The sequence below is a fragment of the Echinops telfairi genome, unplaced genomic scaffold (assembly GCF_000313985.2).
Source record: "Echinops telfairi isolate 266 unplaced genomic scaffold, ASM31398v2 ScPeMD7_7469;HRSCAF=8507_1, whole genome shotgun sequence".
Lineage (NCBI taxonomy): Eukaryota > Metazoa > Chordata > Mammalia > Afrosoricida > Tenrecidae > Echinops > Echinops telfairi.
This window is the reverse complement of record NW_022111373.1, coordinates 74,981,680-74,999,516: the sequence shown is the minus strand read 5'-3', so window position 1 is coordinate 74,999,516 and position 17,837 is coordinate 74,981,680. Positions and strand designations below refer to the sequence as shown.

Below are 17,837 nucleotides of genomic sequence, written 5' to 3'. Positions count from 1 at the left end.
AAATTCGAGATTCAAGATGGCAGCCTAACCTTGGTCATCCTTGATTTCGCACATCCTTGTCTGTAGGCTCTCCTTCAAGGAATCAGCCCACGCTCCTTATTAGCAGGGTCTGATTGCTCTGTATCCGATGCCCTCAGGGAGAACACCTCTAAGCTGCCGACCTCACAATGCCAGCGTGACTTCCTGGGGAGAAACTTTCTGTATCCCACACGTGTGCATTGCTCTGAGTCTCTTAGGGTTGGAGGCTGGCTCACAGGTGGCTCTTGGCAGGCACATGGCTCTGTGTGTGCCATCTTGACAAAGAGATCAGGACTTCTTATCTGCACATGCCAGTGGGTGGCATGGTGCTTGATTCATTGTAGGCTTTCGGTGCAAGTTGAATACATTAACAGGGCCTACTTAACCTGGTGCCTGGTGAAGGAGAGGGTCAGCCAAAAAGAGGAAGACCCTGGGTGAAATGAAAGCGACTGCAGCAGGAGCTCAGACATACCGATTGTGCGGGTGGCACCGCATGGCCCGGTATTGGCTTCTGTTGTACACAGAGTCACTGTGACTTGGAACCCACTCCGCAGCACCTGGAAAGACTAACAAATGCTGAGAGGTACAAAGGAGGCCTGGTGGTGCAGCGGGCTACACATTGGGCTATGAACCTCAGGTTGGCAATTCCAAACCACCAGTTGCTTCATGGGAGAAAAATGAGGCTATCTACTCCTGTGAAGAATCACAGCCTTGGAAACCCACAGGGGCAGTCCTGCCCTGTCCTGCTGGGTCTCTTTGAGGCAGAACGGGCCCGATGGCAGGGAGTTTGGTTGAGGTTTTTGGAGAGGTAGCTCAGAGAAGCACTCCACGATATAGCTGAGATCTCTTAGCACACTTGCTGAAAGCCAAGGAAGAACATTAAGACCGTTTGCATGTAGGCAGAGTCAATGCAGTTGTCAGCGTCGCTTTGTGCTGAGAACACACTCTCTCTCTGCTTTTCAGTGCATGCCGCCGTTATAGCCATTAACGAAGCCATTGAGAAAGGAATCGCCAAGCAGACCGTCGTAACGCTAAGAAACCCAAACGCGGTTTTAACTTTAGTGGATGACCACCTGGCACAAGAATATCAGAAGGAACTCTGGGAAGCCAAAAAGAGAAAAGAGGAAAATGCAAAGCTGAAGGTACCTGATACATTCTGAAGAATAAAAATATTTAGCTGTTGCTAGTTTGAAAAAAAAATGGCATGGTGCGAGTAAAATTTTATATTAATTGTTCCACTGGTATCCACTGTGGTAGGTATCCACTGTGGTATCCACTGTGGTATCCACTGTGGTAGGTATCCACTGTGGTATCCACTGTAGTAGGTATCCATTGTGGTATTCACTGGTATCCACTGTCGTATCCACTGGTATCCACTGTGGTAGGCAGCTGGTTTGGGTGATCTGTGAGTGTACAAGAAAAGCAGGCACTGTATAAGAAAACTGGAGCCCTGCTAGTGTAGTGGGCTATGCATTGGGCTGCTAACCACAAGGTCAGCAGTTCAAAGCCTCCAGTCACTCTGTGGCAGTGAGTTTAGTTTTTTGTTTGGGTTTGGTTTTGGTAAAAGGAGATTTAGTTTCCTTTTATGATGAAAATTATAGGTTAAGCTTATGACTTACCCAAAAAGTGCATAAGTAGCAACTTGACGCTTTTTCCTTGTTAAGTATCACTAATTCGCAGTCAATATAATGTATTATATATATTAGCTTGAATTTATTGGTAACGGTCAATGAAGCCATGGTGATGCAGCGGTTGAGCTGTCCAAGGCCGGCAGAAAGGCTGGTGATTCGGACCATCCAGCAGCCCCACAGCAGGAAAATGTGGTGATCTGCTTCCAAAGACAGTACCGCTCAGAAAACCCGATCCACAGTTCTGCTTCTTCACATGGGTCCCTATGGGTCGGAATGGACTCCGTGGCACCCCCACCATCACCTGCAGAGGTCCATCATTTAGTGCGATGACGTAGAGAGAGAATGGTTTCTTAATGTATTTATTTTTCGTATTTTCCCGAGAGTGTTAGCCCTTTATATTGGAGGAGCCGGGGCAGGCTGCCCTGCCTAGGACCTCCTACCTCCGTTCTTGACATCTTCCTGCCAAGTCAGTAACTGAAAACCTGTCTAGACTCAGAACTTCTTCCTCACTGACATCTCTCTCCTTGAGTTCTTGCCATGGGAAGGCCAACTCTGTCACGAAGACCCACCAGTTGCTCTTGTGATCTGTTCTCAGGTTTTGGCTTTTGCCAGCATCCAGCCTGGTGTATGCTCTGTGCTGCCTTCCTCCTCCTCTCTCCAAGATTGGAGCTTCTCCAGGGTCTAAGATCTGTCTCTGTTCCTCCTCACTTGATCAGATAAACTTGCAGTCAGCTTTATACCAAAACCCAAACTCACTGCCATGGACTTGATTCTGACTCATAGCAACCTTATAGGATAGAGCAGCCCCTGTGGGTTTCCAAGGCTGTAACTCTTTGCTGGAGTAAAAGCTGTGGTTAGTGGTGTTGAACTGCTGACCTTGTGCTTAGCAGCCCAATGCATTACCCACTATGCCACCAGGGCTATTAGCTTTTTATAATATGCTTATGAGTGCTCATCCAGATACCTTCCCCGTGATGCCCGACAAACCCCGAGCCCACCATGTCAGAAGATTGGATACTTCTGCCCTGCCCTTCTCATACCTGTGCCTCCGTCTGGTTTCCATGATTGCCCTTCTCCTACCTGTGCCTCCGTCTGGTTTCCAACAACCTAATCCTTCCCTGATTAGGAACAACCTTGTCTCAGTACTTGCCTTCCACCCCTTATAGCTTGCCCTTCATATGAACAAACAAAAGCCTTCACAACCAGACCAATAAGCAGCACCACGCGCTCCAGAGAAAAGACTGAAGTTGTCAAGGATGTGCTTTTGCTTGGCTCCATCATCAACGCCCATAGAAGGAACCATGGAGAAATCCATCGACAAATTAATTGCATGGGGCAAACCTGCAAACGCACCCTTGGAAGCGGTCTAAAGCGAAATTGTCACGTTGAGCACTAAGGGACCCACAATGAAAAGCGTGATATTTCCAACCACCTCATGGGCATATGCAGCTGGACGGTGAATGAGGAGGACCGAAGAACGGTTGGTTGCCTTTTGAATTGTGGTAGTCATCAGGAATGTTGACCATACTCGGAACTGCCCGGAGAAGAACCAAATGTGTCCGGGAAGAAGGAGAGCCAGAGTGGTTCCTAGAAGGGACGATGAAGAGACTTCATCTCACCTAGTTTGGACATGTTCTCAGAAGGGTTGGACCCTGCCTGGTGAACAAGGAAGACCCTCAGTGAGGGGGTTGACCCCGTGGCTGTAACAGCGTAAAGACGGTGCTTGCTGGCTGTGTTGTTCTGTGGACATCAGGTTGCTATGAGTTGGAACTGACTGTAACAACAATATGGCGGAACTAGAATTCCTGGGTGGTATAAATGTGTAAACATTCTATTATTGGCTGTTAAGATTGGTGGCTTTGGCCCAGCAAGAGGAGCCCTGGGAGTTAGGACTGACGTTCTTCTTCCAAAAGGTCACAGCCCTGAAGACCCTACAGAACAATTGGACCCTGCGCACATGAGGTCACCCCAAGTCTGAAGTAACTGCATAGCAACAAACAACAGTGCCTTATCCAGAGTCCCGGCGGCTTAGAGTAGTTAATACAATCAACTGCTAACAAAAAAATTACAAGTTCAAGACGACGCAGAGGTGCCATTGGGGGGGCCGGGTGGAGGGAATCCCTAATGATCTACTTCCAAAAATCAGCTGTTGAAAGCTCTGGGGAGCCCAGTTCTCTCCTGACACACCTGGCATCTCCGAGCCAAAGTGGGCACTCTGGCTGTCCTTCGCTGTATTCTACTGAATTTTCTCTTGCCTTGAATCCTTCTTTCCTGTCTCCGCTTGAAAGTCTGTCTTCCCTCCCCTCCTGTGACCACCCCTCTCCTCCTTCCCCCCAGCCCTCACCTCGGGATTCTCACAGCACCTTCTCACAGCTCTCCCTGCATCCGGTCACGTTCCAGAACAACCACTCTCAGCACTCGAAGCTGCAGAATGGATCTTTCAAGTGTGGATTTGCTGTCACCACCACCACCCCCAACCTCCGTTTCCCCTCCTCCTACAAAATTAAGTGCAGGTCCTTAGCTTAGCCTTCGAAGACCTCCATGACACCCTACCGACTTCCCCATCCATTGGCTGACCCAGGCCAGGCACTCCACACTGTGGCCAGTGTGCCAGCTTTCCCACTAACTCTGTTCTCTGCATCTGTGAGCATTGCGGTCCTTCCTCCAAGCCCTCCTCAGTCATTGCCCCTGTGTGAACCTTTTCTTCTTACTGAGGGCGGATCCTTTTCTAAATCTTTGGAGCAGATAGTGTCTAGCCTGTTCTATAGCTAGCCATATTTGCATCCTTGCTTGTTTTAGGTTAAATCAAACGAAGCTGTCACTAACCAACTGGTTTTGATCTTACACCCCCCACCCCCGCCCCAAATGGCCATGTTCCCCTCTAATATTCAAACAGTGTTGTTTTCGCCCTCGGATGACCAGTCTTTTGGGGGGGTCACTTGGTGTGCTGCGTGTCTGTGCCGCCCTTGCGGAGCAGATGTAGCCCCTGTGCCCTGTTTGAAGCAAAACTAAAACGAAACCCACGGCCATCGAGTGGGTCCCTTAAATGTTTGTATTGGTTTCAGTGGCAAGCTTTGTCACTGCTTTTATTTTTACATCCAATTATGGAGCCTTGGAAACCTGTTATTAATTGAGGGAGTCAACAGAGACTTTGTTTTGCAGAATAGCTGTATTTCGGAAGAGGAACGAGATGCGTATGAAGAATTGCTGACTCAAGCAGAAATCCAAGGCACCATCAATGCGGTCAACAGTAAGTAATGACTTGTCTAAAGGAAATGGATACTTCTGCAAGATGCAAACCCTCTTCACCGAAGCCCCAGCACAACTCTAAACTTTCCTTGTAAAACCCGCCTTAAGCAATGAAAAAGACTCAACTAAATGCCAATATGGCTCCGAGCTCGGGTGCATTTCTCCGACAGTTTCTCATTGAGCGTTACTGGGTTCCTGCCCCTGAGCCCGTGCAAACTGTCTCCAAGTATCCTGATGCTAGTGCCTACCTTCGCTTCATGATGGGGACAGTGCCTCTTACATTTTGCCCGTGTCTTTTCTGGGCTAATATTAAAAGTTACCTGATAAGAGATTATATAGGTCCTTGCCCATGATAATGTGATGGTGTTCCATTAGAGTGCTAAGAGGTATTTACGTTTTTCTTTTTCACTACTACTCAGCCACTAGGCTGCGATTTGTAAGATTCATTTGCTTTCGTCCAAGTGAAGGAGCCTTGGGTAACTTTTGTCTAAGCGGTGAGAGGGTTGTAAGGCAAGATGAAAACACGTAATGCCACGTTTGAGCCTTATGCCCCTGAGCCTCTCTGGAGTCACACAGCCAAATTCCTCTGGGGACATAGTCAAGCAGCAAACATCAGCTTAATTCCAATAGGCACATGCAATTTTAGATAACACTAGCTGTTTGCTAGTCTTCTCGTCCCCCTCCCCTTTGATAGAATTCTACTTGAGCACTAGAAAAAAGGGAGTAAAGGCTATTGTTTGATATTTCTTACTCCCAACTCAGTTAAAATATCCAAAAAACACTCATCAATGAACAAGCATGTAGCCCGTGTCATAAAGTGGGTGAGCCTTGTTCAAATGTACAGGCGGATTGTCCTCTAATTACAGTTACTCTCAACTTTGGCCTCTGTTTAGCCTAGATGAGTTTGCCATCTTGAAGGGTCATCACTGCTCTTTGGTTGTTGTTGTTGTTGTTGTGTGCCCTCGAGTTAGTTGCAACGCATAGTGACCATGCATACTCCACAACAAAACACTGCCTCGTCCTTGGCTAGCCTCGCTATTGTTGTTGTGTTCTTACAGCCCTTGTGAGTCAGCCCATCTCCTCGAGGGTCTTCCTCCTTTCCACTGACCCTCAGCCTAGCATGGTGTCCTCCAACAGGACGGGGTCCTCCTGAGGACACGTGGAAAGGATGCAAGGCCAAGTCTTATTGTTCTAGATTACTTCAAGTAAACAGCACACCTGAAGGTGTTGCTCAGAAGCCGCTCCCCAGTAGCTGGCAGAGACGTACCTTAACTGGTTCACACACACACAGGAAGCCCAGTGCAGGTTCACGTCACTTACTGGGCACTTTGAGACTTTACCCACACACGTACATAAACATGTGTAACTGTTGTGTGCTGCAGCGTAATTTCCCCCCCTAAAAATAGCACCTTCACATTGGGAGGAGCAGGTGCCTGTCCCTTTTTCCCCTTGTTGACTATGTGGAACACGTTAGCATTGATGTAGGGGGTATCATTTCAGGTCTCCCCCTTGTGCTCTGTGTGTAACCCGAGGGTTTCATTGTGCCGGGCAGGAACGAATTACTGGAAGAAATTCATATTTCCACGGAGACCGTGAGGGAATGCTCCCCCAGCTTTCTCCCGTCCTTGGTTTTTGAACGCTGTGGCTGCTGAAGCAAATCTCGCATTCGTGTTGGGGGAAGCGCCAAACTGTAGCTGTTGGAAGACGTCTCACTGCCATGAATTTCCCAACCACAGAGCTAATGCCCCATTGGCTAGACCCTTTCTTTCCATTTGTCAGCAAACGGTATGGAGTGGTTTGCAGTAATGGCATAACCCGCTGGCGCTGGTGACAGACGTTGCCATGCTGGATGGCCCTAGTGAGCAAGGGCAGGATGACCCTGAAGGTGTTGGGCTTCTCTCCGTCTGGAAACGTGTAATCCGGGAGAAGGGAACATGGCCTCGCAAAGCCCCTTTCCTTTAACGCACACTTCAGCACACAGGGACGTGACAAGAAGTCAATTGCCACTCTAGCGTAGGGGAGCATAGCTCCTTGCACAAGCTTTTCCCCAGCCCCGTCGGTGCCTATGATGAAATGTTTCGGCATTTCCTTGCATCGTGGCTGTCCTGATGGCTTGAGTGACAGCTTTGGCGGTCATGTCCATCAATGGTCTTCTTGTCCGGGGGCTTCAGCTTCGCTGGATCTCTCATCAGTGAACAAGCCTTTAGCCCTTCTAATAGAGGATGTGACACATACTTTATTAAGTATGAATTTCTTCCGTGGAATATCAATTTCTTCCTGTAATTCATTCCTGCTCGGCACAATGAAATTCTCGGGTTGCAAGCAGAGCAGCAGGGGGAGACCTGGAACGATGCCCTACGTCATTCTTTCAGATCTGACCCAGGCAGTCCTGTTCAGCGTCTAGTCCCAGGGTCGGCAGACGTTGGAGACGGAAGAGCCAGTGCTGTCCCTCACAAAAATTTAGAAATTATTCCAGAGCCATAAATATATTTTTACAAACGAAATCACCATGATCTGAATAATGACTTTTAAAATGTCTCCTTGTCACCTCAGAGCCACGTGCACGCACCCAAAGAGCCGCTTGTGGCTGGTGAGTTGCAGTTTGCCCACCCTTGATCTAGCATGTTCTGTGGCAATTAGGACGGACAAGTTTTTCTAAATGCTAAGTGCAGAAGAGAAGACAAGCTTGTCATAGGTCTTAGAAGAAACCGCTTCCTAAGCAATGTTTTGAGGATGTGATTTTCTGTTCTTTCAACCATCCAGCTGTAGAAACTCTATAATAAGTGTTCTCAACAGTGAAGCAAGAGGCTGAATCAGACACAGCTGGAGGCCCTGGGTAATTTTACCAGCGCCATGAACTACCCCAAAATAACCACCGGCCTGCCTTTCTGGAATGTTTAGTTTGTCACCTTCTAAGGATAGAAAAGATTTTTGGAGACTTTTAGATTGAATGTATGTTTTGGTTTGGGGTTTTTTTGGGGGTGGGGGTGGCACAAAGGTTTCTGTTAGTCATAAATAGTTCCTGCTACTGAATGATGGTGCCGACTACAAAGCCTTTATTGAAGAACGCTCGAGAACAGATCCAGAGGAGACAGATCGCCTCCTGTCAGGAAAGGGTTATAATACTCTGAAGGGCAGTGTACCCATGGACTGGGATGACAGACTAGGCCTTGAAAAGCTCTAAAAAGCTGAGGGTCTGCAAGTCCTCCTATCTCAAGGCCCCCTTTATAGGCCAGCATCCCTCTGGTTCTCCCGCGTCTGCGGTTTCCCGCCACAGCGTTCATCCATCAGTCATCCTGCCCCTGGGCCAGCAGTTCCATCCCGGTGCTCTGAAAATCAAACCTGCCGTCTGCCGCACCTCCGCTTGCTCCCTGCAGTTCAGGTTCTTTGTGATCTGTGGAACATTCCTCTCTGGTAAAGAGATCTCGGGCTTGTTTGAGGGCGTGCCGTGCACCAGAAGATGTTATTAGAAAGCTGTTTCTGTGGCGAAGGCTTTTTGTTTGTTCATTTTAAGTTTGTTTTGTTCTGGGTGACGGAGCGTAGCGTTGAATTGTCTTAGTAGGACCCTTGGCAGCACAATGGTTAAGTCCACAGCTACTAACTGAAAGGTCAGCAGTTCGAACCCACCTGCCTCCTCTACGGGAGAAAAGACATGACCATCTGCTCCGATAGAGGTTTCAGCGTAGGACATCTATGGGGTAGCTCTGCCTTGCCCTCTAGTGTCACTGTGAGTCAGAACTGACTGGATGGTTCACAGTGACAACAACGAATGTATTTGACACAGGTGTGTTTCATTAGATGAAGTTTGTTTGTAATGTTTTAAAGCGGTGTGGTTTTTTTTTTAATGATCTATATGTTAGTCTGGGTAGACTAGAGAAACAAATCCAGAGAGACGCATATGTGTATAAGAAAGAGCTTTATATACAAGAGCAATTGAATATTGGGATAATATCCCAGCCCAGTCCAGATCAAGTCCATAAGTTCGATATTAGTCCATATGCCCTATAACAATCTATAAAATCATCTTCAGACTCAGGAAACACATGCAATGACGCCCAGTGCAAGATCACAGGGCAGTGGGGAAATCTTGTGGATCCAGTGGTGGTGTAAGCTTCTCAGCGCTGGCAGGGGTCCCCACATGGCTTCTCTGGCTCCAGAGGTCTGGCTCCATCAGCCTCTCTCCATGTGTCTTCTCCACAGGGCTGTCTCACAGGGAGTGAGTGTGTGTCCCACCTCCAGCGAGCTATTTATCTCCTTAGCGCCTCCGAATGAGGTCATCAAGCTACTGCCTGATTGACAGGCTAGACTCCACCCCTTCACTCTGAATCCTCAAATTGACACCAGATGATGTAACTACCACAATGTAAAATTATCTTGTTCTTCAGAGAAATACTTCATAGAACACAGGGTTGAGGATATCCTGAGAACGGAGTAGCAGAGACAACATCAGGGACTAGCATATGTAAGAGTTCCCAGAGAAAGAGGGACTGTTACAGCAAGGCTAAGCGGCCTTCTGGTCTCCTCGGAGCTTAGAGTCTCCTTGGAGGTGATGCCCACAAGGAGCATTAGAGATCAGTGCCTGCTGGAACTGCCCAGTCCTAAATATTATGGGGGATTCCACAGATGGGCAATTATGAGGCCCCAGAGCAGTCATGGAGGCTTCATGGAAGAGGCGGGACCAGAGCTGCTCCTGAAAGGAGAGGTTTCCTGGGCAAGCCATCCATCCCAGGCAGGAGTAAGCTCAAGAACTCGATCTCCTTCAAGACTGCGCTTGTGGTAGGGACTTACTCCAGTACTGGACTGACTTTGAATTCCTAGGCTTACATTTCTCGGCCTTGTGGGCTGTGAGGGTGCGTTGGCTCCCTGGGAAGATGGGCTGGTAGGATCAGGTGGTGAGGAGGAATGCTGACATCGCACCCACCCTCAGGGCTAGCTGCGGTGGACCACATCAATGCTGTCATCAGGAAAGGCGACCCGGAGGAGACGCTGATTGCTCTGGAGAAGCCCGAGGCCCAGCTCCCTGCTGTCTATCCCTTTGCGGCTGCTATGTACCAGCATGAGCTCTTCAACCTGCAGAGTCAGAATGCCATGGTAAGTCGGTGGAGCCGTCAGTTCTGGAGATGCTCATGCTTATGTCCAAGTGAGGAGGAGGAGGACTGGCTGGGGAAAGCACATTAAGGTGTGTGTGGTGGTGGTGGTGGTGGTGGTGGTGGTGTATGTGTGTATTAACTGGTGCCCGTCAGCCCCTGGCATCGTTGTTCCAACTGCACAGAGTCCACAGCCATCTGCCTTTTCATTCTTGCCCTTAGTCTGCACACAGAACCTAAGAGCACAGTTGCAGCTCTACACAATGTATATGAGGAGCTCAGATGGCATAGTGGGTTACCTGTTGGACTGCTAACGACAGGGCCGGCAGTTCAAACCTACCATCAGCTCTTTGCTAAAAAGATGAGGTTTTCTGCTCCCGTATAGATTCTCAGCCTTGGAAACCCAAATGGGGCAATTCTACTCCATTCTCTAGGATAGCAATGGATTCGTGAATATAGATACACACAAAAATAGTTTTCCCTTATTCTCTATGATTTTTTAAAGACCATTGGCTGATTTTTTCATCGGTACCAAAATGATTTTATAAACATAATGTTCCTGATTTAGGAAAGTCGGCCCTGAGTCTTTTCAGCAAACCTGCAACTAAGAATGTTAACAGCAGGGCTTTGAATTTTTTTAATGTATGCTCCTTCATGTTCCACAGCACCAGACATGAATATTCATAAAAAGCCACAGTGATTAAGCCAATGCTTCCTAGTACAGGAGTAAACCAAACAATAGAGCAAGAGGGAAAGTGCTAGAACCAGAGCCAAGAGTTCAGAATCTGAGAACGATTATTTCAAAAAGATGGGAAAAGGATTATTCAACACACCAAACCCTGGCCAGTGGATGACCAGGTAGGAAAGGGAATGTAAGAACTTAGTCTGCGCTTCCTGTGTCCGAGTAAACTCCTCCTGCAGCGAAACGCACACGATGATGTGCAGACGAGAGCTCCAGAGAGCCATCGGACAGTGCATCTACCAACCAGAACTGCACTTTCCCACCAGAGAGGAAAGAGGACCGGCCGTTCACAAGACAAGGCACACACCCCACCACTCCCCAAAAGTTTGAAAGTTCAAATTTGATTGGAAGTATATAAATGTAGCTTAAAATATAATTATTTATAAAGGTCCCATTAGTAGAGAGTAAAAGGGACTCACCCAGCGTGCGTATAAGTCAGCAGCAGCCCTCATCCACAACCGATGGAGCGTAAGGGGGACCGCTTTTCAGACAGGTAAACTGAGTCATGTATAGCAGAAGTTTACAATTGGTCACCCGTTATTCTGTCACATGAGTTTCAAGGCAGAGTCTGAAATATGAGGCCTTAGATGTTGCTTATGGTTTAGAGAAACGGGCGAGCCCCCGCTTTCCTAACAAGAGCACACTTAACTCGATGGTATTTCCCTGTGCTGGGAATTCGAGGAACACGGCAAACGTGATAGTGCACAGAATCCTCAGCAGAATGACACAGTGAAAAATGGAGCTTTCTCTCTCTTTTCTTTTGTAATGAGGAAAGAAAAATAAAATCCATATCTTTAAAAAAAACACTCCAGTAAAACCTATGAATGTATTTTTTAAAAGACTATATAAACTAAATAAAGCACTTAGGTATTGGGATTCGCTTTCTTATTCTTGCTCTTCAAAGCTTCTTCAAAAATTTTTAATAAAAATAAGCTGTTTTTGTTATAGATAGAAAATAGGTTCTTTTAAAAATTGTACTTAAACCTTTAAAATTGTATTTGTTCTCATCTTTCATTTCTGTTCCCCTCTGGCGTAGTGGGTTACATATTGGGTTACCAACCATAAAGTCAGCAGTTTGAGACCACCAGCCACTCCGTGGGAGAAAGACAGGCCTTGACCCCTGTGAAGATTTAATGCCTCAGAAACGCACAGGGGCGGGTCAACCCTGTGCTGTTGGACTGTTAGGAGTCGCTGTGGACTCCATGGCAATGAGTTTTGTTTTGAGATTCCTGCCTCGCTTGAAGCCCATGGCGACTTAGCCTCTTAGCTGGTCGTTAGCCAATCTACAGCCCATCGGTCAGTTCTTCTTTCCTTCCTCTTATCCCCATTAGCAACAGTCTCTGAAATGTAAAGACCTACCCTTGTAAGATGTAAAGGCGCACTGCACTTGAGTCATTTCCAACTATGCCCTTTACTGGATGGCATAGGATTAACCTACTCCTTAGGACTAACCAAGACTGTACATCAGTCAGCCTGCCTCATCTTTCTCCCCCTGAGAAGCTGGTGGGCTTGAACCACTGATCTTTCAGTGAGCAATCCAATGCTTAGCCCACAGTGCCACCAAGTATCTAAGATTCTTTGTCTTGCTCCCATTAATGTTTCCTCAACTTGAAGAAGGCAGCATTCCATGTGAACTAAGGTAGGACCGTTTACAATGATTGCGTGGAACATTGGAGGAGTAGGATGTTCTGAAAAGCTATGAAGGCTTTGTTGGTTTGCTTCCTAATAAGCCAGATCCAGATTTAAACACACACACACACAAACCAGAGATCCTTATTTTCTTTACTTATTTATCTCAGATGGATACAGATATCTAGTCGATGTGATATACTGTAAAATTTCTACCTAGATTGCGAACATGTGACTTAAAATAACTTTTTTGGAATGAGAATTAATATTCTCGGTCTAAAGACCTTGGCTTACTTGTCTAGGATGACCACTTGTAGGTGAACTGTGGTCTTCCTTTCCCTCACCCTTCGGAGCCCTGCTGATGTAGTAGATTGAAAATTGGGCTGCTAACCACAAGGTACGCAGTTCAGATCCACCAGTTGCTCAATGATAGAACGATGAGGCTTTCTACGCCTATAAAGAGTTACAGTTGCTTCTAGTCAGATATCGACCCACAGGGGTAGCTCCACTCTGCCCTCTAGTGTCACTGTGAGCTGAAAAAGACTCCGGGTCAGTGCGTTACTTTGCCCGTAATTCAGGTGAACAAGAAGTAGCTGACCGTCCAGTCCACTCTCAGTCCATGCCCACCCGTTACTGTGGAGCTGATACCCACTCCTGGCAACCCCATGTGCCACGGAGCTTTCCATGTCTGAGCTTCTGCAGGTTAGTCACCAGGCCTCTCTTCTGAGGTACCTCTGCGTACACTCGAACCTCTCACTTTGTGGTTGGCAACCAAGTACCCAAACCGTTTTTACCCAGTCAGTGCCAGGATTGTCTAGTCCTTGACCAAATTATTTGGTGGTAAGACGGAGGCTGTGAGCAGCCTCAAATAACTATGAGTGGGCATTAACTATGGGAATGCCAATTCTTGTGGAATTAGACTCTGCTGAGGTGGTATCGTGGGTAATACATCGGGCTGCTAGCTGCAAGGTCAGTGGTTCAAAACCGCCAGCCTCTCCTTGGGAGAGAGTTGAGGCTTTCTACTCCTATAAAGAGTTATAGTCTCATAGAAAGCAAATATTTTGAAAATGATGATGGCAACAAATGTACAAATGTGCTTGACACAATGGATGGATGTATGGCTTGGGATAAGAGTTGTCCGAGCCCCCAGTAAAATGATGTTTAAAGAGGAGCTGTAGTTTCGGAAGCCCACCAGGGCTATCATGTTGCTGTGAATCCGAATGGACTTGGTGGGAGCGAGTTTGGTTTGGATTGTAATGAACTCAAGTCTCTAAAATGATCACCTGAGGAGAACCCCAAAGCCTGCTCCTTCACGCCTGAGGCAAATTGGGTGGCTCATGGCCCCCCTTTCTTTTGAGATCTCAGAATCTTAAGACTTTTTCGTAGTTCTTTACATTTACCTTCTAAACTCTGGTGGCATAATGGTTATGTATGAGGCTGCTAACTGCAAGGTCAGCAGTTCTAAACCACCCTTCACTCCTCGGGAGACAGACTTAAACTCAAGGGAAGTTCCATCCTGTCCTACAGGGTCGCTATGAATCGGCATTGACTCTATGTCAGTGAGCTTAGAGAGTTTCAGAGGCTCGATCACACATAAGAAATAAGCCATTTGGGGAAATTTGATTGCCTTGTGTTTTTCCAACAGAACTACCTGGCCCACGAAGAGCTGTTGATTGCAGTGGAAATGTTGTCTGCTGTTGCTTTACTGAACCAAGCCTTGGACACCAACGACCTCGTGTCTGTGCAGAATCAACTCAGAAGCCCAACGATCGGCTTCAACAATGTGGACGAGGCGTGTGTGGCACGGTAAAGAAGGGCTGGGCTTCCAGGCCTCCGTGGATCAGGGACCTGTGTCTTTGGCAGATCTCAGAAACGATAGGCTTTGTTCCTTAGGGGAGAGGTGCACATTTCCCATGCCCGTGGGTTTGGAAAGCCAGGCTGCTTCAGGGGTATTTCTAAGGCTAGAGATCATCTTTGGACTGTTCCTCTCGGAGGAGAAGGAGCGCTAAAACTGGCCATCATCCCGTGACAGTTCAGAACTAGCTCTGTCGTGAGTAAAATGTATTCGGTAGGTGGGCTGAAAAGAAGAAAGGTTGAGCGTCAGACTTCCATCGCACATCTTTTGGAGCAGAGTTAGGGGCAGCTTTCCTAGCCCCTCGGTGCAGTCTCTCGATTTACTGATGAAGGAGCTGCACCAGGAGTCTGGAGCTGAGGTTAGGCAGTTGGGTCTCAAACCCCACTCTTCTGGTGGCTAAATTCAGAGTATCCTGAGACCACTTGGCAGAAGAGAACAGCCTCGAATTACTATCGATTTCCTGTTTCTAAGATAGGCTACTAGTTAGTGTGCTTGTACCATAAGACACAATTGCATTTCTGGAAGGAAAACTAAGGGGCCCATGTGAAGGAGTTGGAGACTCTGGGTGATGCAGATGGTCACGTGCTCAGCCACTAACCAAAGAGTTAACTGTTTGAATTGCCCGGAGACAGCTTGATGAGGTAGGTCCTTCTGGAATTTCACGTTACTGAAAATTCTATGGTAGCACAGTGCTCTCTGAAGCATACCGGGTTGCCATGAGTAGGACCCATGGGTTTTGTTGTTGCTCAGGGAACTACAGTAGAGATTCAAGAGACCAAAGTGGAACAAAAACACTCACTGCCTCGGAGGCCATCCCAACTCAGAACAACCCCATGGAAACACCTGAAGCTCCCGTTTCCATCCTGAGTTCTGTGACCACCAGGGGGCGGTGTCTGCATAAATCTTGGCAAGTTCGGCTCAGCTACTCATTCTGGATCCGCTGATCGGGTTCTTCTCTTGGGTCGTGTCCAGGAAAAAGCAAATCGACCTCGCTGGTGTATTTGACTCTTTGTCTCTCCAGAGAAAGGCCAAAAAGTAGCAGACGGACAGTGGATCGTTCCTGGGGAAACAGGTTCTCATTCTATTGCCACCATGTTCATCCAACCCCTCAGAGGCAGTTTCCAAAGGAACTGACTTCTACCTCCATTTCCCATGAAGGGCACCACCCTTGACTCCAGACTTACAAACCTCCACTCGAGCTGCCCTGTGCCCTGTGCCCTCAGCCTGCTTCCTTCTCTCGGTATGAGGGAGGCCTCTGCAGAACATCCCACTTCCCAGCTGCCACCTTCCGTTAGCCCATCAGGGTGGTTTGAGGTCTCCCCAGTGAGCCTGGGTTTCTCACCTCTGCTTCTGTAACAACCTGAGAACGGTTCTCCCTGTCTTTTCCGTCCGCATGGGTTCCTCCCGCCTTCGTTCGTCTCCAGCCGGGGTTCGCTGCAACCTCCTTGGTGCCAGAGTAGAAGACAGAGCTGGTTACGTCATTCAGAATCAAGAGTCCAATAGGCAGGCTTGGGATGACGATTATCCCCAGACTGTCACGTGCGGTTTGCATTTCTGGCCCAACAACCCGCTCCGCTGCCATCAAGTCGGTTCTAACTCAGGGCATTTCACATGTGTCAGAACAGAACTACGTACTCCACGGATGTTCAGTAACGGAGCTATCTCCAAAGTAGAGCGATAGCCCTGGTGGGATCATGGTCCGTACCCACAAAGTCAGCCGTTTGACCCCACCCACTGCTCCACACAAAAAGAAGAGGCTTTCTACTCCCGCAGAGAGTTACAGTCGGGAAACCGCAGGGACGGTTCTACCGTGTCCTTCGGGGGGCGCTGTGAGTTGGGATCGACTCGAAGGCAGTGAGTGTGGAGTTTGTGCGCTTGCCGGACAGCCACGGCTCCTCTGGGTGGATTGGAAGCCCTGTGGGACCTCAAAACAACAGGACCCAGCTCCTCCCCCACATCCAACCATCATTCATTTTAATGATCCATAATACCCCTCCCTCCCAAATGCCCATTAGGGAATTGACATCATTTCAGTTGACAACCGTGGTTTTCAAATTGGGGCCTACAGAGACCGTCTCTGCTTGCAAGTGTCTCCCTGAATCTTTTTCTTTAAACTTTTTATGACCTTGATATAATTTTCTTTAAAAACATTCTGGATCCCTTAGATACCATCTGGATAACTCACTACCAAGGGGGGACCCAGGGCCCACTTGTGCTGTGTGACAGAGGCATTGGCACCAAAGAATCACCCGCTGCGTCTCACTTTCTTCTTTTGGTTTAAAATGAATGAGTTTGTCACCAAAGACCCCAAGTCTAGGTCAATTTTACTGCCCCCCCCCTTTTTAAACCATGCAAACCAATATTAGTTTGGAAGAGATGAGGACTCTGGGGGGACTGATACATGTATGTATGTGTTTTTAAAGAAGCATACTCTATATAGTTACACATCCCATTTCGAGGAAGTAAATCAATATCAATAACTCATCAAGCCTCCATAGCTGGGATTCTTTCTCCATCCGTCCTCCCTCTGTGCTCCATATCCATCCCTCGCTCTCTCCCTGACCCTGGGCCCCGATTCTACATTCCACTTTCAAGCCTCCCTGACCCCCCAGGTTCTTGGAAAGCCAGGTTTGCACCTTAACATGTGTGCGGAGCATTGCTTTATCCAGGGCCTCTCCAGACCGGTTCTTTGTAGCCTGCAGGCGGGCGTGGGCGGGCTGGGTTGACTCACTTCCCCAGAAGTGTCACTTACTCATTCATGGTGACTCGTACCCTTAGGGACATGGCTCCCAGAATGCTTCTTTTGCCTCGTGCCTACAAAAGTGATTATGGATGTGTTGGGTGTACACTGTTCCCAGATGAATTGTTCTGAAAAGTAGCTATCTGCATAATGTCCCTGTTCTCTAAGCATGCTGTTCTGACCTTAGCCCCAGCTGCACCCCTGCTCGTAGGGAAGGACACGTGCATCTCAGCAAAGCCGGGCCATGTCCTAGTCCACAAACACACCGTGTACTTTCTGTCCTTTCTCCTCCAGGACAACGGGACCCCTCACCCATCCCTGCTTGGCACAGTCTTGATAGTTCCAAGCCCAAGATCGCCTCCATGATTGTGCTTCCATGAGTAGTCTCCCTTCTCCCCACCCCAGCCGGTGCCCCGGCTTCTGAGAAACCGGCCTGGTGGGCTTGGAGGAGCTCAGTTCAAATATCTGCATTTGAGCGATGAGACGGACCCTTCTTAGCTGGACCATGTTTGTTTGTTTGTTTTTCTTCTCCAAAGCCTGAGAAAAAGACCTATCTGCAGCGCTGGATTTGAGGGTTGATTGCTGTGCTCAGGGCCTGCCCTAGAAAGGTGCTCCTCCAATAAGAAGTTCCTTCTGGTGGTTCTCCCTTGGAACCTCCTCACCATTGCAGTGTTTAAGTTTGGCCTTGGTTGTGCTCTGCTTTTATACCTTTGGGACGCTTCTGTCTTTCTTCGTACTCACTCATCTGGAAGCTCCTCACGAGGACCACGTTCTGCACTTCCTAACCCTCCTCCAGTGTTTGCCACACTCTTCTGCAGGGACAAAGTGCTTAATCAAGGAGCCCAGGTGGTGCTTTGGGCTAGATGTCAGCCTGATAATCCAAGGT

At 48.0% G+C, this 17,837-nt stretch overlaps 1 protein-coding gene across 1 annotated transcript in view; it reads left to right on the top strand.

Moving 5' to 3' along the window:
• The window catches only part of IQGAP2 (IQ motif containing GTPase activating protein 2), a 291,748-nt gene that overhangs the window by 147,637 nt on the left and 126,274 nt on the right, over positions 1–17,837 (top strand). The window contains 4 exon segments of the mRNA XM_004703528.2: positions 982–1,160; positions 4,812–4,899; positions 9,826–9,989; positions 14,002–14,162. Coding sequence (XP_004703585.1) covers positions 982–1,160; positions 4,812–4,899; positions 9,826–9,989; positions 14,002–14,162 — 592 coding nt within the window.